Genomic DNA, 26,087 nt, shown 5'->3' on the forward strand with positions numbered 1-26,087 from the left:
CAGTGCTCCACTCAGAAAATCTAAAAAATAAAAAGAAAGAAGTGCTACAACACCATTTCAAAAGTACTGTGACTCCTTTTAATGACTGTTTATAGTGTGTGGGTGCAGCAAAGTGGCCTGAAATGCTTCACTCTCCGTTATCATAAATTCAGTGAAGTGTCTTTAATTGTATTCCACTTGATGATGAGTTTAATTACCATTCAAAATGTTCTCTTTATTTAAATAAAAAAGTGCACATGCAGCTTTATTTCTATTACAGCATTTCACAGCTGTATTAGATATAATTAACCTCATTGACTCATCAGATGGAACAATATCTTTGTTTTTTAGATATCACAGTGTGTGTGCCCTGAGTTTGTATTCTTAAAATACCCACTGTCATTGGTTCTCACACAGATATCAAGCAAAATATGTGTCAGAATATTAATTACAACTTACATTTACTTACATAATGAGCATTTACAGTACCTGTGTGTATGCTGGAGTTTTTAGATTTTACACACCTGATACTGATAAGACATAAAACCTGAGCCCAAATAAAAAGTCAAGCTACTATTTGTATCGCTCATGATAACTACGTTTAAAAAATCGTTATCAGAACATTTCTAGACTTCATACTGTTCAGCCTCCAGCTCTAGAAACTGGGCCAAATAACAGTTGAATAACACTGGGCACATTAGGTATGCCTGCAACTGCCATCTTGTGGACAACATTAAGTAAAACATTTAGGAATTAAAATTTGGAATAAATCACAGTGATTAGAGTTCAAATTAATGATTGTATATATTTTAAAATATAGATATAAATTACTTTTATAAGTAGTTTTACTTCGCCATACTTTTTACTTTCACTTGATTTTTTTACACCACCATAATTTTTATTTTCACTTGATTAACTTTATTATGAAATATCGCAACTCTTCCGAGTTATGATATGCTTTAACCAAAATTACACCAGACACAGCCATCTATCTTGTTTATACTTAAGCTTTATACACAAGTTTTGTTGTTATTATGAAAAGCGTGCCTTCTGGTTAATAGTTGTTATTTTGTAGTTATGTTATTTATATAAATTTATTATTTCGGTCTATAAAACCAGAAGTTGCTCCAGACTTTAGCTTTTATGATTTGCTTGTCTGTTGCCATCATTGTAAAGTGTTAATTCAGACATAAATGATGAGTTACTCAGTACTTACGTAGCCTTGTCTCTTGAACGTCTGCTTTTTACTTTTACTTGAATAAAAATATGTGGAAGTAGTGCTACTGTTACTTAAGTATAATTAGTAGGTAGGTGATACTACATTTCATAACCAAATTTTAGACAACAATCTTGACGCTATATGTGTAATATTAGAGAGCAAGAATGGTCAGTGCAGAAAAGCAGAAATTATAACATTATTTAACTTAGAAGGGTCTAACAGAGCAAACTACTAATAATGTAGTTTCCTTACTTTTCCATAATTTAGCTTGAAAGTAAAGCTTTCACGGTACTATTAAATGAGGTGCGGCTCCTTTAAGAACTGTGCTTAACGGTGACCTGGTTGCTAAGGACAACACAAACATTCTACATGAAAACTTCATAGTTTTAACTTCTTAAACCTGGTTTTTGGCGTTGTTTTGTTAATTTTATACCCATACGTTTTCAGAAATGCCACCGGCAGGTAAAAAAGGCTCTGGTAAGAAAAGTAGCCCTGTTCAACCTTTTAATAAGAACTGGGAGGCTGATCTCGTCAAAGCGCAGTTTGAGGTTTGTCATTTCGCCTACTCATCTTTGTGTTCTTGATACTTGTATATCACCATCACCATGTTTAGATAGAACTATGCCACCATCTTTGAGGTGGCATAAAACCCATATGTCAATAAATTCGACATCAACTGTCGAATTTATTGAGACTTACTTTTAAGCTTTTACTTTGAAAGGTGACCGACAACCGGAAGTTTCTTTTATGTATTTATTTATTTGTTTGTTTGTTATAAGTCTGTGTGATATTACACTCCATTCCACTAGATGACGATAATGCACATCTAAACGCTGTTTCCCAACCGCCATAAAAAAGAAGTTGACGTTCGTCAGAAAAATTTCTACAGCCAAACTTACTGTAGCCAGTCGAAATTGTCATTTTTATCTTGTTGCTTTTTTGTTTTCAATTTAAAGACGTTTTGAGTTTCTTTGCTACTTAGTGCGCCTAAAGTAATATATTTTATGTATTATGACGGAAACATTACTTAAATCACATGCTAGTCTAATTAGCAGCAATGGCGGTTCTTCAATTAAGCGGTTTATCCCGGTGTCATGACCTCCACAGGACACTTGGCTTGCCTGTGTGTCTCTCGTTGTTGGAGATGGCCCAGAAGAAGAGGAAGAACTCATCAAGTCTCTGGTTTTGAGTTTTGAAAGTCCACAGCGCAAACTTTTCTCCCTCATATCGTGGGACAGCACAGTTGAAAAGGTAGGTGTTGCTCTTCTTATTTATTTGACCTGAAAAAAGTGAAAGCCATATGTTTGAGGTCTCCGCTGTTTATGAAATAATTTCTCAGAAAAATGTTAGGCATATTTGGCTAAACGGAAATTTCAGCATGGACCTAAAATACACTTTATCAAGGTTTCCCCCAGAAAACCTGCTAAGCCCAGTGGTTGGGTGCGACCCGTCAGGTTTTTGAGTTAAAAAATGTTTAAAGTTGACAGGAAATTTGAAAATATCACTTGATAATTATGTGTTACTAAAAAACTGTAAGATTAATACCTGAACACCAACTATAAAATCTGAAAAAATGCTAACATTTTAAAAAGACCTAAATATATAAGCAATGCTTAGCCTGGTGGGGGCACAAGTAAAGCCTGGTGGCCCGCCAGGCTTATAATATATTGGGGGAAATCCTCCTATAGTATTTGGTGCTGAAAAGTTAAATTTTACTCTCACCTGACCAGAGCAAAAAACCCTGCAAATTTAAGTTTGTAGATGGCATTTATTGCATTGTTGCTGTTTCTGATTGATCATTCTCCTCACAGATCAATAAGCTGGGGAATCCCAAAGCAAAAAAAACAGACCCTCTTCCCTTGTTTTATGAGGTAGGTTTGGGATGCTGGACGCTTTAGTTTAATAGCTGCACAATATATCAAATCACCATGATGTGATGTGAAACATTATGATCGTAAAGAACTGCTTGGTTGTAATATTTGGGCTGGTGGACGGACTTTTAATTTTTACATGTTGCAGACCAAGATGTCTAAACTCATTAAGTTTTCTTTTCTAAAAATATTTGTGTGATGCGTGCTTGGGTACATGAATTAGTCTACTGAGCATGCTAAGACGTTGCTGGATGCCGGAGAGGAGATTCCCGTCGACCTGGTGGCAAAATTAGTGAAATTCCAGCTGCTGGAGGTCAAAACCTGTGATCAGAAGAGACGGGAAGTTGAGCGGGTAAATGCTTCGCCAGAAAATCTCCCTCTGTTTTGCAATTCTTTAGTTTGTTCACCAGGAGTGGGATTTAACTGCACTGAATTACTTTAGAGCTCACATTGTCTACCAATGGTTAGTTTTAATGTTTTTTTTTTGTCAATTTCAGCTGAAAAGTGAGGAACAGAAAGAAAAGACTCAGCCTCAATCTGATGGCAAGGGCAAACAAAAGGACAAAAAAGAGAAAAAGGGAAAGGGTCAGGCCCCAGGAAAGGGCCAGACTCCTGGTGGAGACAGCTCCAAGGACAAGAAAACCAAGCTCAAACGCAGAGGCGAGCCTGAGACGCCTGTATATATAGGTAAAGAAAAATCCTGTCAGGAACTCTAGCCATTTATCTAGATGTGAGTTTATTTCTTATTTCATTTTTTTCTGTAGCATATTATTCTAGTGATCACAGTGTGTCTAGACACACTTAAAAAGTCTGAAATTTGGTGAGCCCTTTGAGAAAACCTTTTCAGCTCTTAAGAACAAGAGTCACCAAGAGGGCAACATGGAAGGTTTACTGATGCCCAAAGGGCAAAATCAAACTGGCATTCGAGGCCTTTTATTCCTTTAGCTCTTTAGTTTTTAATTGATTCGAGATGAATTGTACTATTTGGAGTCCTGACGTAATTTCCTAACTTGTCTCTTACTGTTTTTCCCTCAGATGATGAGCCAGAGGATGGTCCCCAACACTATATTCTGATAGTCGGCTTCCACCAGCCAGACCTGATAGGAGTACTTAATACCATCGGTGTTCATGTTGCCAATGTCATCAAGTTGTGCTCCAAGCACAAAGAAATCTCTCCAGAACCAGTACAGCTGATCGTTCAGGAGGAAGCGGAGCAGAGCTCTCCAGTTGTGCCTGCAGGTTGAAAGTCTCCTACACACCAGAAATATGAATCTAGTATAACGTATTCCAATATTCACCAAATGTTTCTGCTTTCTCTGGTGTTCAGAGGTTCCAGAAAGTACCAGGAAGCTCAAGCTGTTCTGGACTCGCCTGAGGTCGGTTTTAGACAGCGGCCCGCCAGACTCTAAGCTCCACGACGTGATTCAGCTGAGCTACATCGTCCCAGATCTCACACTCCCGTTCGAAGTACCAGACCCTAACTCTCTGGTGAGCAGAGTCTGAGCATTTTTGTTGTTATTACGGCTTTTACGTATTTTAAGACTTTTTTGTCCCTCCCTGCAAATGTTTACAGCTGCTTAATGTTGTGTGTCGGTCTTTTGCGTTCAGCTGGAGTTGGGAAACCGGATGTTTGATGATGTTGCCAGGCTCATCTATGACTGTCTGCAGTGGCGCCGGCAGCATCTGCACTACAGAGACAATGTTCGGCTCATCCCTGTACCCACAGCTGTAACCGAGGATGTAGAGGTAAAACTAAAAGCTAGCATACAGAACTGTCTTTTTCAGAATATTCTGATCGATTTCTGTTTACCAGAACACGTTTCGATGTTCCAAATGTAAAATGATCACTGGCACACATGAAAAGAAGTTTGATTTCAACCACAATCTGATTGAAAGATGCACACATTATGTACACAAAAATCTGTGTGTTATCCTATTCTGTACACTATATCACAGTCCTGAGCATGTCTTTGTTTTTACAATTGACCAACCTGCTTTTTTATTGACATATACTATTAATTTAGGATTTAAGATAAAAATAACACTCTGCTTTCCTGTAGCTTGAGTCTGATTTAATCCAAACATTGATGAAACATTTTAAGATTAGAGCCCCTAAAATGCTGTTAGCAGAGGATGGTTTCGATCCATCGACCTCTGGGTTATGGGCCCAGCACGCTTCCGCTGCGCCACTCTGCTCTGTGCTGCATATGGAGAACTGTACATTATTTACGGGTGCAGGAGATCCCGCTGCGTTCTGCAGATGATTTCTTATTGATCTGCCTTAGTAGCAAAGCCACAGAGCAATCTGCTTCTGCATTCATGGGCTGTTGGCAGTATACCACTGTGGATGGTGCATGACTTGATTGCCTCCTGTTAAATTTATATCTTCCTACGCCCTCTGCTGAATCGAGTTAGTCTGTTTTCTGTTTCTAGTTAATTAAAGCTTCACCTTGTGTGTTTCCAGGTACCTGTTGAGCCCGTTGCTCAGCAGATGCCTCGCTCTAAAAAGAAGCCAACCAAAGCATCTAGCTTACTACCTTCAGGTTAAACCTCTCTATTCCTAACTTATCTGTCCACTTTTCATTCATATCCTTGCTTACTTTTTTACATACCCTGCTGGTAAGGTCTTCTTTTTCTAGAATCTGTCTCCTCTGTGTACAGAAATCAAGCCATCTATAACTGTATCTGTGAACGTGGACATGTGTTACTATAGCAAAATGTTGGACATGGTTCCCCCTGAAGCCTGCTCTGTACCCCTGATATTGCACTGTATGCTAGAGCAGGTAGGTGTGCAACATCTCCCTACATTTCTAGGTTAAATGTTAAATTTTTTTAACATGAAAGATTTCCTGGTTTCCTCTTTATTTATTGTGGCATAAACAGTTTTTCTTGCACATACATTTCTGTTCAGGTGGTGGTTTCCTCAGAGGTGCCTGTGCTCCCTATGTTTCCCATTGTTGAGGAAGAGGACAAAGCTGGCACCCCTCGCTGGTTAGACTGTGATCTGGTTAGCTATATGCTCCAAAGCTTCCTGCCTCTGCTGAACACAGAAGAAGAGAAAAATCATTTGTTAAATGAGGTCCTCACTACTGTGGAAAAGGAAGAGGACAAGGCGGTATGGCGACACCAAACACACACATCAGTACATTGAAATCTCCACATAGATGAAGCTTCATCATCTGCAGCATTGGTGGTTCAGTGGTAGAATTCTCGCCTGCCACGCGGGAGGCCCGGGTTCGATTCCCGGCCAATGCAGCAAATGCTTTTTAAAGGGTGGTCTTTAGAGCAGGCGTCTCATATTTCAGTGGGCAGGACCGACTCTAAGAGCAGCCAATGTTGTTCTGCTTTTTGTATGCCGCTGTAGCAGCATACACAGATTACGCCCGCTCTGACGTCATGATCGGGGGAGGATCGTACTCTTCTATGAGCAGACTCGGCTTCTTTCTTTCCTGTGTTTTTCATCTTGAAGCGTGAAGCCACTTCAAACCTTGCCTGAACATAAATTTTCTTTCTTTTTATTAAGTGTTCTCACAAATCAGTCAAAGCTGACTGCACCATTTTAAAAGAAAGAACATTAGACTAATTAGCAGTTTAAAAGGGTGAAAAACGAAAGGAGGAGTTTATGGGTTGAGTTCTGATCAGCTGCAGAGCTGATTCCAGAACAACAGAGATTTGAGAATAGGGAGGTCATCAAATACTAAAGTTAGTTAAAATGCTTTATGTAGCATTTAGACTATTTTTAGCACTAACTTTTTAACTGAAATTAGCTGAAATGCTAAGGTTAGCTAAAATGCTGTCCATAACTTGTGAGCTATCCCCAGCATGTTCACTAACACAGCCTTAAGACATTCAGTATGTAAAGTTTAGTTTTTATATCTAAATTAGCTAAAAAGCTAAAATTAGCTTAAATGCTACTATAGGCTACTATAGGCTATCACTAGCATGTAAACAAATATTGACTCACTCTCTTGAGCATGCTAGCAGTTTGCTAAAATGCTGTCAATAGCATGTGGGCTATCACTAGCATGCTGACTAATATCCTACACTGTTTACTAAGCAAACATTAGTTTGTAAACTAAAATTGGCTAAAATGGCCAGGTTAGCCAAAAAGCTCTTTGGGCAATCACCATCAAGTTAATATTGACTTATTCTATCAAATACAAGTTCAGCTTTTATATCAAAATTAGCTAAAATTAAAATTTTAGCTAAAATGCTAACATTAGCATGGCTATCACTAGCATTTTGACATCAAGCAACATATTCCATCTAGTGTGAAAACAAGCATAAAACTGAAATTAGTTTAACTAAAATATGGTCAGTAGCACATGGGCTACTGACCATGTGCTACTAGCATGTTGGATAACAGTGACTTTAGTCTGTTAAGCTTTGCTTTCATATCAAAATGAGCTAAAATACTAATGTTAGCTGAAATGCTGCCATTGTTATGTGGGCTATCATGAGAAAGTTGACTAACATGAACATGTTAGTCAACTTCAGTGATCAAACAGTGCATGCGCTAAAATTAGCTTGATTCTATTCTAGAGTTAGCTGAAATCCTCTCAATAGGACGAGGTATTACTTTCCTGTTGGCTAACATTCACTCACTCTATTCAGTATGCTAAAGTTTGCTAAAATGCTGCCAGTTGCATGTGGACTATCACTTGTATTTTAATAACGTTGTCCTACTCCATTAAGTATGCAAGCATTAGTTTGTATGCTAAAATTGGCTAAAATGCCCAGGTTAGCTTCCTTGTAAAAGAGAGAAAGATTTACATGTCTTCTTTCAGCCAGCTGACTGGCAGTGCTTATTTTAGCAGCTTTGAAACCGTAATCCATCAAAGCTTTGTTATACTGTGAAACCAGGAACTGCACAATGCTTTCCAGTTTAAGGGTTTATGATGGATGCCCCCTCTGTCAATTCAGGGTTAAACCACACACCAACCAATTCCACTCTTTAATTCTTTGTCAAACAAAGTGTAAAAGTTAGAGAAGAGTGCACAACCACCCCAAAAACAAAACAAGATGCTTAAAATACATGAAACTGTTAAACTTAAAGGGAGTGTTCTTGTATGTTCTTCTGTGATGCACTGCATGAACACAGAGCTTTCTAACATCTCTACTTTCTGCTTATGTCTTCTACGTTAGAGACTGATGAGGAATTATGGGGCAGAGCATGCTCAGAGGCCTGGCGACCCTGTGCTTCTCAGATACCACGACGAGAGGGGAATACGATTACAGAACGTCACCGTGAGGGTTTATTCTCAAACTGTTAATTCCATGTTTGAAGTGTTTGTACACCTGATTTTTTTATGTAAGATTTTGTCCTTTGAGTCAGTTATCAGCTCCTTACTCACCACTAAAATGCGTGCTAATATAAATAATCTACTCTACAACTTAGAGCGATGTGCTAGCTGTGTGTTCATCTACATGTGTGTGACCCATGCAGGTGGTTAAGGGTTTTAATCCAGCTCAGGTAGAAACATCCATTTTGAAGTCCAGTCCAGTCTTGGAGCTCATTCAGTCCGTCGCTGAACAGAGAAACGGCGACACCTGCTGGAGGGGAATGAAACAACAGCTGCAGCACTACTGCACAGATGGTCAGAACAGAGCTCACCAAACCTGCTGCCAATTTGCTATCTCTCTTCCCTGTTTCCTCTACATGTCTCACAGTTTCTTAACGTAATAATCTCCTATAGAGGGCATGGCCTGGCCCGAGGTGGAGCGGCTGTTTGATCAGAGCGTGTTTGAGGCTATGCCACTGACCACGGTGGACCAGCTGGGTATTTTACCCAACGATGATGAAACACAGCAGACACAGACTGTTATCCCCTGGGGAAATCCTTTGTTATTTGCTAAACAGAAGCTTCAAACCCCACGGACTGTAGGTATGTAAGCATGTTAAACCGCTCAGAGACGCCAGATGTCACCTGCGTACCTCATACTGTCACTTCTCTACAGAGCCGACATTTCTCACTGAAGACCCTGCGAACTCAGAGGTATTGTTTACACATTATTTCTGCTGCCGCATCAATTTTGAAAAGGAAATATTAATTTAAAGAGTGACCTTGGTTTACTTGCCGGTATTCTTCTTTCTCTAGCACCTGAATGGGGAAATCTGCAGCCAGCTGGATTTATGTGAAATCCAGAGTTGGAGACAAAGATGTCTGTTTGACTGGTACTATACAGAACATCACAGCGCCACTGTTTTTCCACAGGTGTTTTTTATTTATGACTCTCTAATTACAACAGTATATAACATCTCTGTTTCTGCTTCGCCGATTTCATGAAAATCAGTGAAGCACAAACGGAGAATCCAGGTAATCGTTGTTTAAAAACCTGCTTTTAACTCCGTGGATTATCCGTTTTCTCTCTAAATTTGTGTAGTTTTCTGAATTGTTCTTATAAAAGAAACTGGATTGGAGCTTTGCACGTTCTCTTGTTTAGGTTCTGCAAAAGGCCTCAGAGGAATATTGTTGCATGGACATCTTCAGAGGAAGCTACGCAAACATCTTGTATGTTTTTTGCCACAATCCTATGAATTCTCACGGTCTGTCCAAACATTTCTGGGACGAGGCCCTCCACACTGATGTCAAGTTCAGGTCAGCACTTCCTCCCTCACCGGACGCCGTTTCGTTGTTTCATACTCAGTGGAATTGGAAATGACTACTTACCAATCAAAGGAACAGAGTGTGATCAAATTGCTAGGAATTGAGTATGCAAAAGTGTTCAGTTTGGAAATAAAAAATTGTAGCGGCTATGTCAGGTGAAGCTGACATTCCTCCAGATCTGCAGGTAAATATGATTCCCCTGATGTTTACCGTAGAAAATATCTGGAGCACGTTGCTGATAAAATCTACAACTGGACAAAGGAGGAAGAGGTGAAGAGGGAGGAAATGCTGATGAAAAGCCAGATGCCTCCTGAGACTCCAAAAGGTAATGTGTTGGTTTCAGAAAAGTCTGTGTTGAATAAGTAAATGTGCACACACACTTTGCTACCACGAGTGGCAAAACATTTAACTTAGTGCAAATTTTATGGAGCAAAAGCTCGCACAAACCGATTTCTACTGACAGTTTGTGCCAGGATAAAATTATATTGTCATATATTTAAAATATTTTCCTTTTCTGTATTGATTTATTTCAATTGTCATGTTTGTTATTCATTTATAATTTGCTTAATTTAATGTTTATTGTAGCGTATTTGGCCAAAACGTTTCTTCATATATTGTAGAAAAAACATCTTCTGTACAAATATTGTAATTAAAGAACCTAAAGATTCGACTTTTTTACCTGAAAGTCAGAAAATCTTCAATTAAATTAAAAATTTCTAGTCCTGGGTTTTAGTTTAGGAATTGCAACAATTTATTTGGTTGTAAACAGGCAGAATAGATGAGTATTTTTATTATTTTTACTATACTTTTTAATCCGTTTGCCATGGGAGATAAAAATATGAAGTTATGTTTTGAGGGATATAGTGCATAACCTCAGCATAAATGCGGTATAAAACCTGCATTTGTTTTATTCCTTGTAGACCTCGAATGCCCCGCAGTGGCGGAAGAAGCTCAGGAACCTGTCATCAGAAAGGAGTCCCTCAAAGTCGGTTTCCTCAAACCCAACACTGAACTCACACACGGGCCACACAATTATTCAATAGCGTGTAATTAACCAGAGCCTGCAGTGCAAAGCCAGTTCATCATTACCAGGACATCTTTTCATTATGCGACTCTAATGTCCCACAAACACGGTCGCCCTTAGCAGCACAGCAGCATGTATCAGCTTCCATAATTAAATCCCAGTTGTCTGATCTACGGGGTTTAAAATGGAGTTTAGTGTAAAAGAACAATTTCTGGTGAGGAATACAGGAAGGGGAGCTGGTCTGATATAAAACGGTGTAAATGAAGAATTGCTGCTGGGTTATACTTTGCCTTGCAAAAGTATTCACAACCATTAAATTTTTTCTAATTTTTTAATTGAAATGGCAAACTATATTTTATTCTAAGTTATTTGTGAAGTAGAAGTGTTTTATGAAAGGTGTGGAGTTCTTTTAACTAAGAACCAACTTTTAGCTGCAAGTTTTTCAGAGCCTTTCTCTCTGACCAACTTCCCTCTCTGCACTGATGAAAAGCAAACCCGCAGCATGATTCTGCCATCACCATATTTCAGAAGTTCAGGGAGGCTTTATACTCTCATCATCCTAACAGCTTTTCACTTTCAGGTGACAAATTCACTCTTTCTCACACGTATAGTCGTGTCTCACTATACTTGTGTGAACATTTACTTTCATTAATTTCTAAATCTCAACCAAAGTATTTCCCTTAAACCTAACCACTTGAGTTTATATCTAACAATAACCTAAAAAAATCTCACCCCTGATGTTTTTCCATTGAGTGGGTGCTGAAAATGTCCACACAACTACATGAAAACATTCACAGAGCCTATATAATCATCATTACCATCTATTTTGATGCCAGAAGGTGATTGGTGTGCTGGATATTTTAGGTGAAGTACATTGTAGTTTGTGGTAATCAGGTATCAGTACTTTTACAAGGTACTGAAGCTGTTTTATAAAACGTTTCATCTGCAAAGAATATCGTGTAAACTGTAATACCTTCTCCTTCATTGACATACCAGTCTCCAAATTATTTATTTTAGTTAAAAATAGACGTGGCTCTATTTCACATTCCCAAGCAGATGCTTCACTTCTCCTTTGAAGTTATGGTTCGTGTTGCCTGACAGGCCTGGAAACTGGAGCAGGACCGGCTGAAGAGAGAGGAGCTGGACAAAAAATTAAAGAAGGACACTAAGGGGAAGGACGCTAAGGGGAAAGGCAAAAATAAATCAGACGATAACAAATCGTCTGACAAGAAAGGCGGCGCTTCGGCTGGTGACAAGAAGGGCAAAGCGGATAAAAGAGCCAACTCAGCCAAGACCCCCGTCGAATCTGCCGTTTCCATAGCATCTGCTGATTCTGAAACGGCCTCCCTGAAGAAGGCAGCGGAACCTGACAATGTGAAGAAACACACAGAAAAATAGAAATCATTAAACAGGAAGGCACTCTGTCCTCCTCCAGCTGATAAGTAGGTGTTTATTTATTGTTGTTGCCGTAGAGATTCATTGGCTACACCATGGACGGACAGCTGATCCAGGTGTCGGGATGTGCCCAGCAAATCTACACCTCAGATGGAGGACGCGTCACTGTGGAGAACGTGAACTTTGTCGAAGGTATAGATGGTTAAAATCAATCTGTGACTGAGAGTTTCTAACACGTTTGCTTGTTTAAAGTGTATTTGGTTGTTCCTCGGCCCTGACCTGAAGTAAACTATGTTCCATCTCCAGGTTCTTCCCTGATGAAAGTAGCGTTGAGGAAGGACGGACACCATTTCTACACGCACGTCAACCACGTTGTTACCAAACACCTGAAACCTCCCAGCGAGCCACAGGACAAAAAGAACACAGAGCAAAAGGACGGAGTGAAAGGTGATTGGATAGCATCTCATCAGAAGTTTACGTAAACTCAATATCTTCATGACTTTGTTGTTTTACTAGGTTGGTTGATGATTAATTGATTTATTTGAATCACTCTCTTTATAAGGTTGAATGGTTATCTGTTATATAATTATTCCACCTCAGAAAAATAACTATTATAGTTCATCATTAACCCTATAAGACCTAACTTTTTGAATATTTTTGCTTATTTTAATTGTACGCAGGTCTTTAAATGTACTGTGAGTAAATATATACTTGCCCATTTATCCATAACAACTGGAAGTTTCAATATCTAGCAAGTTATTTTCACAATTTACCGTCCATTAGGAGAGCGCCCCTCAGATTAATTTCACTTCCTGCTATGGCTGGGGTGAAATTACCATCATAACTCGATATTGGTTAGGAAGCGCAACGTCTCCCCTTTCAGAAACTGTTGGAATTTTTCAAATAGCGCAAAGTGTGGCGGACATACGGTACTGCAAATTTGGCTGAATCGTCGCGGACCTGTTTGATCTGGAAGGGTTAAAAAGTCTATGCCCTTTGGATCTGTTGGTGCCTTAATGTATTTGTATTAATATTAATGAAAACCCCGTCTGTTATTGTGTCTCAGTTTTAGAGCCAGAAGCAGTGAAGCTGTGTTCCTTCTCAGCAGTCCTTCGCAATCAAATCCACCTCTCATACAGTTTCTACGGCGCAACAGGACAATACAAAGGTTTATTACATAATAACCCGGATAATAACATATTCTCTGGTTTGAGTTGGAAACACCTGAACTGTTCCAAATTGGTGCTCTAAATATTTATCATGGACTATGTAATTTTTTCGTGCGAAACAGAAAATCGTATTTATTGTGAGTTTTAGAGAGTCTTGAGGAGGAGGCGACCAAGGAGGAAATCCCAAAAGCCTCCCCAGAAGAACCCGTCGCTTTGCCTTCTCCCAACTCTGGCACCATGACGCCGAGGCCGTCCAGTCAGGTCAGACTTCCCGTCCCGATCACTAAACACTGATACAAAATGTAAAAGCTTTGATATTAAACTCTGAGATGTTTTGCAGTGGCTCATTAACCAAATTGCTGGTATGTTTTAAGGAGTGTGCAGAGCAGCCCTCTGAGCCGTCGCCTCAGCCGCCGCCTCAGCCGCCGCCTCCGTTCAACAGCCTCAGCCTGTCTGTTCCCAACGGCCTGCTGCTGCAGTTTCAGCTTGACAACTCACAAGGTCAGTCTGAGCCGGAGGGAAACTACGGCAACTCGCAAGCTGCTCAATCAGCCGCCCCTCAGTTTCAACGCCTCTCATTTCTTACTTTGGAAGAAAACCTTTTTTTTTTTTGTTGCAAAAAATATTCACACCCATTGAAGTTTTTCCATCATTTTGCTACTTTACAACCGCAAATTCTATTGTATTATATTTTGTATTTTATATGACAGATGTTTAAAAATGTGTTTATATCTGACATCAATTTGTGTTGATCACTCTTAAATAATCTAGTGCAAACAACAGCTTTCAAAAGTTCCCTGATTATTAAATAAGAGTATGCCTGTGTGTATAAAACTGTTTCTGTTAAGTTGTTTCTGGAAGGTTAATATTTACCAAATGAAGGTTCTTCCTGCAACTTCTCTGTGTGCAGGAGAGTCGCCTGAATATGGCGTTTTGATCAGGCAAAGCTTTCCCTTCCACTGTAAACCCGGGAAGGATCTGCCGGACAAATCCCTTTCTCAGGAACTGCGTCGCATCATTACCAGCCAGGGAGTCGTGATTCGTTACCTGAGAGACGGCGCCGCAGAGGTACGCACACAGTGATGCTGCCAGGTCTTCAATCCGGTGTAAGAAAGATGGTCGTCTGCATGTTGTCAAAGCTTGAAGAGACGTTAAGTCTCTCTTTTTTTTCTTCAGATTGATATTAGATCACCACCAGGTGATGACATAAACATAAATCCTAATCTGCTTCTGTCCGTGTTGTAGTTGCTGTTTGCAGATGGATCGGTCAGTTTCAGCCCAGGTCCAGGTCCAGGTTCAGCTCCAGCTCCAGGTCCGGTGTCTGAGGATGAGCGGACAGGTTGGACTTCTTCATGATAAGCTTTAGCAGCAGTTACAAAGGAAACTTTGTCCAACTTGTTTTTTGTTTGTGATCAGAGGAGACCTCAGAGAAGGAAAATGAGCGTCAGAAACGGTCGTGGCAGACGACCACTTCAACTGGAGATCGGATTTGGACCACTGGGCCAACATACAGCGTCGTACCCACAACCTCTCTGTGCACCTTCTTGGCCACAGACCCCGTCACCCAGGAGGCGAGTTACTTCAGATCAAGATACCAGGCTTCAGTTTTAAGCAGAAGAAATATTATCAGTGTGGTTTTCTTACCATAACAAGTAAATTATTCCATTATCGTCCAAAAAAATTGATGTTAAGGAGTAACTTTTTTTTACTTCATTTTTACTTTGTGAGATGAAAAACAGAGCTTTCATGTACAGGCATTTATTACCACAAGACGACTATTTAAAGTTTCAATGTTAGGCTTCTGTAATTTTACTACATTGACTCTGTAATATTAGAAATCCACTAAGTCCACTGTAAAAATTTTAAGCCATCAATATATCGGCATCTGACTCTCAGAGAGTCACATGTAACATCACCATCATTAGGTATACCTTCTGCATTAATCAGATGGGGTTTTTTTTTCCTGTTTTTATCTAATCTCGGTGAGCCGGTCTGAATTAAAGCCTCAGTTTCATTTTCTTACCATTCGGGAGTAACACCAGTCTTCTGCTGCTCATCTGTAGCTTATCTGCTTCATGGTTCACAGTATTTTGCATTCAGAAATGCTATCCTGCACACCTTGAACGTGTCTACCTGTTCTGCTTTATGCCTCTGTCACTTTAGACTCACTTCAGTCCACTTTGTTCTCATTCTGAGGCTCCGTTTGAATTTTAGAAAGTTGAATTCTCCACATAGAGATATAGAAATGCATATTTGCATATGTAGGTGTGCATGCAGTCATGGAAATGATCCTCTGTTTGCATGAATATGCAGTTGAACAGGTGGACCTAATAAAGTGCTTGGTGAGTATGTATAAAAGTGATCGTCATGAATCAGTTTCTTGTGGTTTTCTTATCGAGTATCTAAAAAAAACCCAAAACAAACCTTTAATGTGTTTAGAGGAAGTTTGAAAACCCTTCTGAAGGTTATCTGGACCATTTTAGGATGCTTAGAAATAAAAATTAATCATTTATGACTTACAAATCTAAATTTATAAACCACCTGTTCATTAACACAAGAAATGATGCCATGAACTGAGCTTTTAATTCATTAAAACTCCTCGCTACGCCTGCTGTTGTCAGGTGATGCTGACCCGGGAAGATCTGGTGGTTACAGTGAAGAGCCCAGATGGATCTGTTATTGCTGATCATGCAGACGGGACAAGGATCACCACCCTCCTTCTAGTCACACCACCTAACGGTAAAACACACACATTTAGCAGTCTGACACCACCCAGTTTATTCACACTGTGATGTCACAAACACGGCAGTCTCTGCTGCTTTTTCCAGAGGAGGCGCCCAATTGTGTGACCAAACCAGAGGAGCATGAAGATGTTTGTGACAAAGGAGAAGGGATGAGCGAAACCTCGGAAACCCACGAATTGAACGAAACGGTTTCAAACGGTAAGAGTGAGGAAGAAAAAGACTCGACCAGAGAGCGGGTGGTGATTGTGGAGAAGGAGGGCTGCGCATCGGTAGTGATGTACCCGAAACGCCACGCAGCTCACGTGTTTCTAGCCGATGGAACCATCATCACTGGGAACAACCAAGCGGAGTACGAGGTCTGGCTCACTGTTTACGCTTCGGCTTGTGTGTGCAGATTCTTTCATTCGCCATTCCTAGACGTCGTTTCTGTGTCGTAGGTGTTCCCGTCTAGAGACGGGTTTCTGCACATCCAAACTGATGGGAAATGTGTTTACACCTCTGACCTGGAGCCAAATGCTTCCTCCCCCTCCATCCGACCAGGAGTTTACACCATGAGTCACACAGACGAAGTGGTGTGTGATGTTTCAGACAAGAACGGAAACCACTTCCAGGTCCGGTTCAGAAATAATTAGTCTGTGTTGTCAAGGAAATTCAACGTCCTAATTGTCATGTTGTCAAGACTGTGGAAAAAGATGCAAGAACAAGTTAAAACGGGACATATTTTTAGGTCTTCTGTCTCTAAAACATGACACTCATCAAAAAGAGCAAATCAATGTCTTTTGCATTACGACAAATAGTTTAGATGATATCAATCTGTGTTTTAGGTGGTAGAATATGGACAGACTTTGCTGCTAACTACTAGTCCCGCTCCAGAAACTCCTACACAAGAGGAAGAAGAGGAGACAGACAAATCAAGGGCCACGCTTGATGTGAAACACAAAGATCGTTGTCCCAGGTAGCCACCAACACACGCTTCATGATTGTTCTATTCAACTTCTCTAACCCTGAAAACACTGCTGTCCTTTGGGCCAGGACTCAAACCCGTGATGGCCGCACTGAGGATTAAGACCTTTGTTTATGGGTTGCACGCTTCACCCAAGCACCACACATATATATACGTTTTTTTCATGTTTTTTTTTTTTTTTTTTTTTTTTTTTTTGCTACAGGATTTTTCTGGTATATGAAGACGGTTCAGGCACTGAACTGCTGAACTCTCACACTGTGGAGGAGCTGCTCCAAGAGGCGTACTCTGACCCCACCATCGCACTGCTCAAGGAGCCTCTGCCAGACAGACTGGGTGCGCATTTAAAAATGCAGTAATCACTCAAGACCCTGCCTGCATTTCACAACAAGCAAGTAAAATTAGCTCCCCGTGTAGAGTGTTTGCTTCATCGTGTGTTCCAGACGAGTTTGGCATCACCATCCTGAAGCCAGGCCACCAGAGCGTCTGGTCCAAATGGGTGCTAAAGAAACAAAACCCTGACATCACCCCTCCAAACCTCAGGAACCGCTCCGATGAGTTCCACACTGCAGAGGTAACGTATATCTAAACACATCGTACAAGGCCACGATCAAATGCACAATCCATCTGGGTTTCTCTCTCTCCCAGGTCAGCCCTCCGCTTGGTTCTGGTACCAGCGTTGCTCTGTCTCAGAAGGAGCGATGTGCCAGTTCTTTAGCGCGGCAGCGTGTCTGGAGCTGCCCGAGAGTCCTGGAGATCAGGGAACTCTCCCAGCACCGACCCTTCACCTCAGTGTTCAGAGATGCTGTAGATTCACGGCTGAAGGTTCACAAAGTCGCTGCAAAAATAATCCTGCTTCCTTTGCCTGAAACTTTTGGAGAGATAACAAACGTGCAGTAAAATGTGAATGCAGGGCTACATCGAGAGGCTGATAAAGAGAGAGGTGCTGGCAGAGCAGATGAAAGTGAAAGAGCTTCGCAGTGATGAGGAGACTGCTCAAGCCACAGATCTCCTCAGTCTCATTCTGGTACCAAAACACACACAGAGCTCAACCAAACCTACAGTTTGAGTGTATTCTGCAGAAATACAGACAATCTCTTCCTTTAAATTTGGACTTCTAAAACAAGTCCACATTTATTTTTCATGCAGTGTTAAAAAGCCACAGGGAATTCCCTTTGTAGTCTTTTGCAGAGTTGGACGATGAGAGTCACGGTTCTGATTCCAGGAGCTCAGATGTGAAACCTAAATCAGCTGCAGCGGACTATGCCAGTATGTACAGTCAGGGAGTCAAAGCATCAGCTGAGCAGTCAATTCTTTCAGAAGAAACTGACAACTTGGGTGCTGATGACACCTTGGATAAATCACAGCTGTACGTATGCGTTTTAACGAGTGGCTAACTCCCACATGAAGCCATAATTATTTTAAGCCTCCTCTCTGTTTTCCAGTTCTACTGCTAGAAAAGAGTCGAGATGGACTGAAAGACATGAGCTGCACAGGTAAACGGAGATGTAGACACTATTTTATTTATAAATGTGGCAAATCTTTATTTTTTTACTTACTTTACAAAAACACATAGCCTTACAAGCACCTCAATAACTGGGTCTAGAAATAAAACTATATACACACATGAACAGCAGGAGGCATCTGATTTAACAAAATTCAGTGTATCCAATGTCCATATACAGTCTTTTTATAGCTAATCCATTTGCCCCATTTTTCTTGAGTGTTTTTTCCTTCAGTCTTAAGGTGAGTGTAATTTTTTCCATTAGAAATATTTATTGAACAATATCAGTCCTACTGATTGTGCGTGGGTGGTTCAGGTTTGAGCCTTTTCCAAATTACTGCTTTTCTTATTGTTGTCAGAAGTTTTTTCACCAAGTACTGGAAACGCCAATTAAAAATAAATAAAAATAAGTTATTGCAATAAAAATTTCACTTTTTCCACATCTCACGAGTCGTGTTCGACACCAAATGTTACTACTGGCGGAAAAGACGAAGACGACAGGAAGTAATTGAAGGTTTTGTGGCTATGTATTCAGATGCTGACAGTGAAGCGATATTAAATCTAACATAATCTTATACATACAGTGTTCATACTTCCAATCTGAATCTTTTTACTCTATAGTAATTTTAAGTAGGGCCTTGAGTTGAATCTCCTGGGCAACTTGAGTCTCTCCGCGGCGTTGGACGCGTTGCCATGACAACGTTCGAGCCAGACCAATCGGAGCCGGTTTGGCACCGGCGTCTTCTTCCTCGCCGTGTCGGGACAGAGAAACACCTGCTGCGTTCATCCACCTGCGCTGTTGTAAAACTCTCCTAACAGCATCCGAGTAAGAGACGTCTGGAAACCCACACCGTCCTATTTTAGGACCGCCTTCGCCCGTTTCTACGCTTTGCGTCGGAGTATCACGTCGGGCGATTTTCGCCTACTAGAATTTTCTCTTGCCTGTTTGAGAATCATTTCCTTTATCTTGGGGAAAGTTGATCAGTATCGACCTACATGGTGCGTTGGGGTTCGGTTTTAATGCGAGTGAACAATATTTCCGCTTTTTGCGGCGTCTGTCGAGTCGCAGCCATGTTCTTTGCCTTTAGCATTAGCATCATCTTCTAGCACTTTCTTTGCTTGAACTTGGCGCCTCTATATCCGGTTTTCCTGTCGTCTTTCTGTTCTTTGCTTTAGTTCCGCAACCCCTTTGAATAGTAATTGAACTAATATTCCGATTTAGATGTATGCACAGTTGATAGCCCAACAGCGCAGAGCACTCACTCACTCCAACCGTCCATTTTCATCCGTTGCCAACTATTCAGCAGATTTTCCACCTTAGGTTTCTGCTTTTTGTTTTAGAAAAAAGAGCAAAGGCTCTAAATTAGGGTTACCTTAATCTCATGTCCCATATCTGTCCATCAGTAATTGTTGAATACTATAAAACCCCATGTTCTTGAACAGATTTTGTTGTCTATTTTTGGCAACAAGAAGGAATTGGCAACAAGAAGGAATTGGGTAAATCTTTCTATGGAAACCTTTGCTATATTTACAGGGTGTCTGTAATGTGTCTGTAATTAAGGCCTTAAAATGTCTTAAATTCATTAAACCAGAGGTTCCCAAACTGTGGGGCGCGCCCCCTGGGGGTGGGGGGGGGGGGGAAGGCGCCGTGTCGTTGCAGGAAGGGCGCGGGAAGCCCTCTGAATGAAAAAACAAAAACAAAACATGAACACTGTATGCGCTGGGTTTTTACCTTAGAATGGCCAACTCTCTGTTATTCCTATGTCAATTTGATACAGTAGAGGCTTCAACACTTCCCATATTTGTGTCCTCTGTCACTTTTATCAGCAGTTAAAACTGTTTAATCCGTTGTTAACATGTTGTAACCTGTTTTTCCGAGCCGCCTTTAAACGCAACATGAGCGCTACAACGCTCGCGCTGGGTTTACACCTGTGAAGGAGACCTGCTGCTGCTGTGAATCACGGCAGCAAACCAGCAAAACGCAAAGAACTTTTCAGTTTTTCCCTCCAAACTAACCGACTGAGTTGAGTAAAACTGGTGGATGCAGGTAATGTTAGCTAAATATCAATGTTAGCTAAATAGCTAATATCAATACAGAACCTTAAGCTTAACAAGTACCTTGTAGGCTACCGATGTTGGTGTCTATTTTCAGCTACGTACATTCATTTTGCCCCCAAAGAAGTCTATGCCCCCCCCCACCACACACACACACACAAGCACGTGTTGTTTCAACCAGACAGCCATTTGTAATCCATAGGGGGGGGGCAGAAAATGTTTGGAAACCACTGGGGGGGCGCAGAAGAAAAAGTTTGGGAACCACTGCATTAGACCATAATTTGGACTTAAATATGTTAGTCAAAAGTCTTAGATTTGGTGGTGGGAGGACTATTTAATTGTCCTATAGTCTATGTAGTCTTTTTCTCTTGGGACGTTTTCTGTAAGGCATACATTTGAATCAAATCTTCATTGCGTTCTGTGACTCAAACCCAGTTAAATAAATTACGGTAATTAAATACAGATTTGGGTGTTCCCAGATTATGACATATCCTGTCTTTAAAAGATTACATTTATTGGTAAAATGTTGGTCCTAAATAAGAATCTCCATAAATTCAGGCCATTGTTTTGCCACAGGTTACCAGTTTGATTTAGTTCTGAATTTTTGCCTTGATGTAAACTATTGTTGATTTGGTTATATGTTCATAGTGGTTGACCTGCCAGTCAATCAGTCTTTCTGCTCTGTTGTTGTTGTTAAATTTGTGATGTATTATCTAAATACTGGAGGTCATTGTGTCTCAAAAGAATCTTTTTTGAAATGTCTTTTTTGCTTTTAAATACAATGAAATGTCTGTGATTCATTTGTTTTATACTTTCAAGATCTATACGTTCTGTTGCTGGAAGACATTGTTCTCTTGTTTTTTTTCACAGCTCTACTGTTTGCAGCATTTAAGTTCTTTATGATCTGCATTCTTTAATACATGGTCAGAATATCTGTGGAAAGTCATCACATACAGAAATGCAGGCACAAAATTTTCTACTGTGTAATTTCCTGTATGCTGTTATTCATTCAAATAGAGCTGTTTCAGTCCCACCATCTCCAGGCTAAAATGAATGAAAGCAGGAAATTATTGAACTAGCATTATATAAATCGTATGTGACTGACAGGGCAGTTTATTTATGTTTAATATTTTCTGCTTGATTATGTATTTCAGACAGGAGATGAGTGAAGAGAGGACTTGCAAAGAGGCTCTGAGGAAGAAGAGTTCTGTTCCTTATTTCCATCCAGAAAACTTTCAAATTTACCAAGTACAATATGTCTTATTACTATACAGTACATTCATATACACATGTTTAACCGCGTTGTACCTGAATTTACATCTAATTGTACAAAATAATTATTACTTTTGTTTTCCCCGTCAATAAGATGTTAGATTATTAGAGAATATTAATTTAAACATTGCACCATGAGTGTAAATGTAGGTATGATGGTAGTTGGAGCTCCAATGCAATCAAGGAATGAAACACTGTTCAATATTAGTATGTAGATTATTTTTTGACCCTGCTGTTTCTCAAACAAGACTTTAAATTTAAGTCAAGTTATGTTTTTTCATCATTAGTGTTTTAAATACAGGTAAATTTATTTGGTGTGCAGTCCCATGAACTCCAAGCCCCTTTTTCGCAATATGAAACCAGTTACATATTTTTGAACTACCCTCGGTTTTCATCTTGCCACAAATATTAATTATGAATAAATTATTTATGATTATTCATCATTATTTATGTTTTTTTGTAATATGAAGCAATCCTTTGAGTCAAAGTTTTATTATTGAAATAAATGCACAAAGTTTACAATTTTTACAATTTTAAATATTACTTAATACTAGAGTTACTCATTCACGTTCATTGATTGCCTAGTGTTGCTAAAAAGCCTCAAACCGCACATTAGAAATCTAACTTGGGGTAAAGATTTTTCATTGAGGGTTTTTTTAATCCAAATTTAATGTGGTCTGCTCATTGCACAGTTCAGATTCCACAAACCAGTTGTAGTTACTATTCTATTAAAATTACCTTATTAATGGCAAAGGGAACTTGAACAACTGCCTGTTTTTCCAGAATCTGCTACAATGCCAAAGACCCAACATAAAGAGTACATCACAGGATCTTCCACTGCCTACCAAGGTGGACAGAGTTGAGAAAAGTACCAGCATGGACAGAGTTGAGAAAAGTACCAGCATGGACAGAGTTGAGAAAAGTACCGGTGTGGACAGAGCTAAGACTGATATGAAAGATGCTTCAACTCAGAGCAGTGAGTTATTTATCATGTTCTGAGCAGATATTACTTGTTTTAGTGGATCTGTAGTAAAATATTTGTTATGTACTATTTTAAAGTTATTTTTGTTTCTGCAGCTTTTAACCTAACACTGTCTCCGTCAGAAAGGTAGAGCAGAGCTTATGTTTTATTTGCTTCATGTTTAAAACCACACAGCGTCATAACGGTTGTTTTCTGTTTTTAGTCGAGCAGAAGAAAGTGAGAGTATGTCTGAAAGGAGACACTCAGACCTCCCCAAACACTCTCCTGGTTTGTTCCCTACTGTTTCATAGTCTGATGAGTCCATAATAACACATTACCTCTTCATTTTAACTAGAAGAAAATTATATAAATTAAATGCAGAAAAATATTTGTTAAAAACTCTGTTTTCTTCACTACATCAAGATAAAGAATGCATCAAACTCTTTTCTGAAAGCATGTTCTGTGAAGTCGAGGCCTCATATGTTGCAGTCAGAATTTGTTTTCTTTGTGTTTGATTAATAATAGGTGAAAGCAGTCTGAAGAGCTCATCCAGGCACTTTAAGTCAGTCCAGGTGGATGTGATGGGACAACCCAGAAGCGCGAAGGTCAGACTGCCCGGCTACTTCCGCGACTCCAAACCCTGCAGCGAGCCAAACAAACATGTAAATATTCACAAGATATTCCTTCAGATCCTTTGTTGTTTTAGACCAGCACTACTTTCTTTTTTTTTTTTCTACCTGTCTTTTATGCAGCCTGTCTGTCTTTCTTTTTGTACCTCCTGAACAAGTCGTCACTGCACTCCTCTGGCAATTCTGGTGGTGTGTTAACTTGATTCTTTCATGCATGTTTTAGAAATCCTTTATTCTCCTGTGGCAACCATTCAGCTGTGCAGGATGGTTGGGGGTACCAGGATCCCTCTCCTCTTGCAGTTTCTTCAGTTTCAGAGCTGCAGAGTTTCCATCTCACAGAGCAGTCCTGCCCTGCAACTCCCCAACTCAGCTCCTTCAGACTAGCCAGGAGCAATTAGTCAACACTGGGTGGAACTGTGCATTTGCTGAGCTCATTATGCGAGCTACTTCTCAGTGCAACGTTGATAAAAACGTTGTTAAAGGGTTAAAGGAAGAGCACTGTTGTAATGACTTCCTGAAGGTGGAGTTTCAGAAAGAGCAGGACGTTTTAAAGAGACAGAGGTCTAATTTCAAGTCAAAATTATTTTAAGTTATAATTTATGTAAATAGCATCTTTATAACTGAATGTTGCATAGTGATTTGATTGTGCTATAAAATGCCACTATATTTCTGGAAAATACATTATATTTCCCCTTCAATAGGGGAAAAGTGATAGATACCAGACTTCTGTTTTCTGTCTACGTTACTTTCTTTCTGTTCCAGTTCCTGAAGGTGGAAGAACCTGTGAGGAGGCATTGTCGGATAGCTACCCTGACCGATCCCGGCGCTGAGTTGAGGGGCTTCCTGCTCAACCCATCACGCGTTGACTTTGGTACGCAGCAAGAGGGCACCTACGCCACCATTACCGTGGCAATGAAGAATTTGGGTGTCGACCCATCCAGGTACACCAGAAAACAAAAACAAGGGACCCAAGCGGGCAGATGCAGATTTTGGTGCAGCTTCATTTTCCAAAGGAATAATATTCTGTATGCATTCATTTTTCCAATCTGCTACTATCAGGTTCACTGTAAAGCAGCCTCCTCCATCCACAGGCCTCAGAGTCATTTACCACCCTGGACCTGTAGGTTTCTACCTGAAAATCAATTGTCTGTACAACAGCTTAAAAGTCCACTCCAACTTTTTCAGCATGATTTGATGATGTAATTCCAGGTTCCTTTCAAACTAAATCAGTTCAATCACTTTGCAGGTGCCGTCAGGTCTGCAGGCGGAACTGCAGGTCCAGCTGTTTTCCATGTGTGACGGAACCGAGCCGAAGAAGTACCTCTCCGAAGACATAACCATCTTCACTGAAACTGACATCCTCTACCTGCCTGTCACTGCTGATATCCTTTGGAGCGTCCAGCGTAAACAAGTTGTTAAGAAGGGAATTTTAACAGTATATATTCAGGTGATATTAACAAAAAAAACATTCCTTACATAGCTTCACTCATCCTTACTGAGAGATTTTTTGTGGAGAAGTGCATGTGTGCGTGCAGACAGGTGGAGGCAGAGTCCATCTGCTCTCACAGCTGGCCAGGAAATCACATGGATGAGCCTTAAGCCCCCCGATCTATTCTCAGGTGAAAAACATTTTAAAAATCACCTTATCTCTGAGATATTAAAGGGCGTTAACTATTAAAAGTCTTTTTTTTGTTGTTTATTTCAGGCCACACTGGCAGCACATGGACTTCAGTGTGTTTGAGGCTAATTCCAGTGTGGATTGAACTTTGAAAATATAGTGCTCAACAAAAAATAGTGGTGACTTCGCAGATTTTTCTCATTGCTGGCAGCTTCTTATTCAGCTTCATTTGATCCTAGATAGAGTGGGAAGAAACTGGAGTACCTGGAGAGAACCCACGCATGCTCAGGGAGATCATGCAAATTATCAGCAGGATTCTTACTGCCAGGCAACAGTGCTACCATGCAGCCGTCGAACAGAAATATTATCCAGTTTAAGTGGAAAATCAAACTGGAACTTTGGGGGGAATTTTTCTGGCATAATCGAAGAGCACACATTTTCACTCTGAATGCAGGATTTCATGCATTTTGTTCTCAAAACTTTTAATACTTGTGCTTACATTTTCAGTCTGAAAGCAGGACTTTGTCTTTCTACTCAAAACTTTTGCTCTCTTTCAAATATTCTGTGTTCTCTCAAACCTTTCTCCTCGCACTGAAAATTTTCTGTTCGGATCAAATCTCCACTTGCAAACCTGTCTGCTTGCTTCCAAATCATTTTCTGCCCTCTCTCAAAACCAAAGTACCGTTGCCTGGCAACATTCCATCCAATAGAATGAAAGTGTTATACTGGGCTGCCCTTGAGGCTGCATTTGTTTCCTTTTAGAGCATGTCCCTGTGTGGCTATGTATCTGTCTAGATAGCTAGATATCTATTCTGTACAGATAGATAGGAACAGTCGATCTAGATAGATAGATAGATATTAACCATCAAACTGATACGAATCAACAGCCGTTCCTTTGAAAGCATGCAGTGACTCCAAAATGCAACTCTCTTTTCAAGACTCCTGTTTTGGCCTGGAAACTCCCCACAGAAGCCAAAAGCATTGCAGACTCACTCCTAAAGTCACTTCAGAAATGAACTAACTCCTGGTTTTGAACTGGTGAATGTAGACACACACACAGCCTGGTTATGAAGCCATT

At 40.2% G+C, this 26,087-nt stretch overlaps 1 protein-coding gene and 1 non-coding gene across 2 annotated transcripts; both read left to right on the top strand.

Moving 5' to 3' along the window:
* Window positions 1-1,647: 1,647 nt before the first annotated feature.
* On the top strand, window positions 1,648-25,154 carry spag17 (sperm associated antigen 17). Its single transcript, XM_088016039.1, is given in 48 exon segments — window positions 1,648-1,746; window positions 2,306-2,449; window positions 3,010-3,069; window positions 3,293-3,421; window positions 3,567-3,756; window positions 4,105-4,308; window positions 4,397-4,557; window positions 4,678-4,815; window positions 5,534-5,612; window positions 5,731-5,852; window positions 5,981-6,184; window positions 8,215-8,316; window positions 8,516-8,666; window positions 8,766-8,954; window positions 9,028-9,065; window positions 9,168-9,284; window positions 9,514-9,668; window positions 9,893-10,002; window positions 10,598-10,662; window positions 11,803-12,096; window positions 12,174-12,288; window positions 12,403-12,543; window positions 13,169-13,264; window positions 13,414-13,526; window positions 13,640-13,766; window positions 14,176-14,333; window positions 14,511-14,604; window positions 14,682-14,836; window positions 15,887-16,004; window positions 16,094-16,365; window positions 16,447-16,620; window positions 16,834-16,964; window positions 17,176-17,306; window positions 17,414-17,544; window positions 17,619-17,795; window positions 17,884-17,997; window positions 18,152-18,339; window positions 18,416-18,466; window positions 21,684-21,777; window positions 22,585-22,777; window positions 22,879-22,909; window positions 22,986-23,050; window positions 23,288-23,424; window positions 24,154-24,332; window positions 24,451-24,511; window positions 24,638-24,787; window positions 24,892-25,010; window positions 25,097-25,154. Coding segments are annotated over 48 exon segments (6,324 nt in total).
* trnag-gcc (transfer RNA glycine (anticodon GCC)) lies at window positions 6,254-6,324 on the top strand. The gene has a single exon. It is a non-coding gene; the product is annotated as a tRNA-Gly (tRNA).
* Window positions 25,155-26,087: the final 933 nt, after the last annotated feature.

The sequence above is a fragment of the Poecilia mexicana genome, unplaced genomic scaffold, assembly GCF_051168715.1.
Source record: "Poecilia mexicana isolate PSO_F unplaced genomic scaffold, ASM5116871v1 scaffold_18, whole genome shotgun sequence".
In the NCBI taxonomy this organism is placed as follows: Eukaryota; Metazoa; Chordata; class Actinopteri; order Cyprinodontiformes; family Poeciliidae; genus Poecilia; species Poecilia mexicana.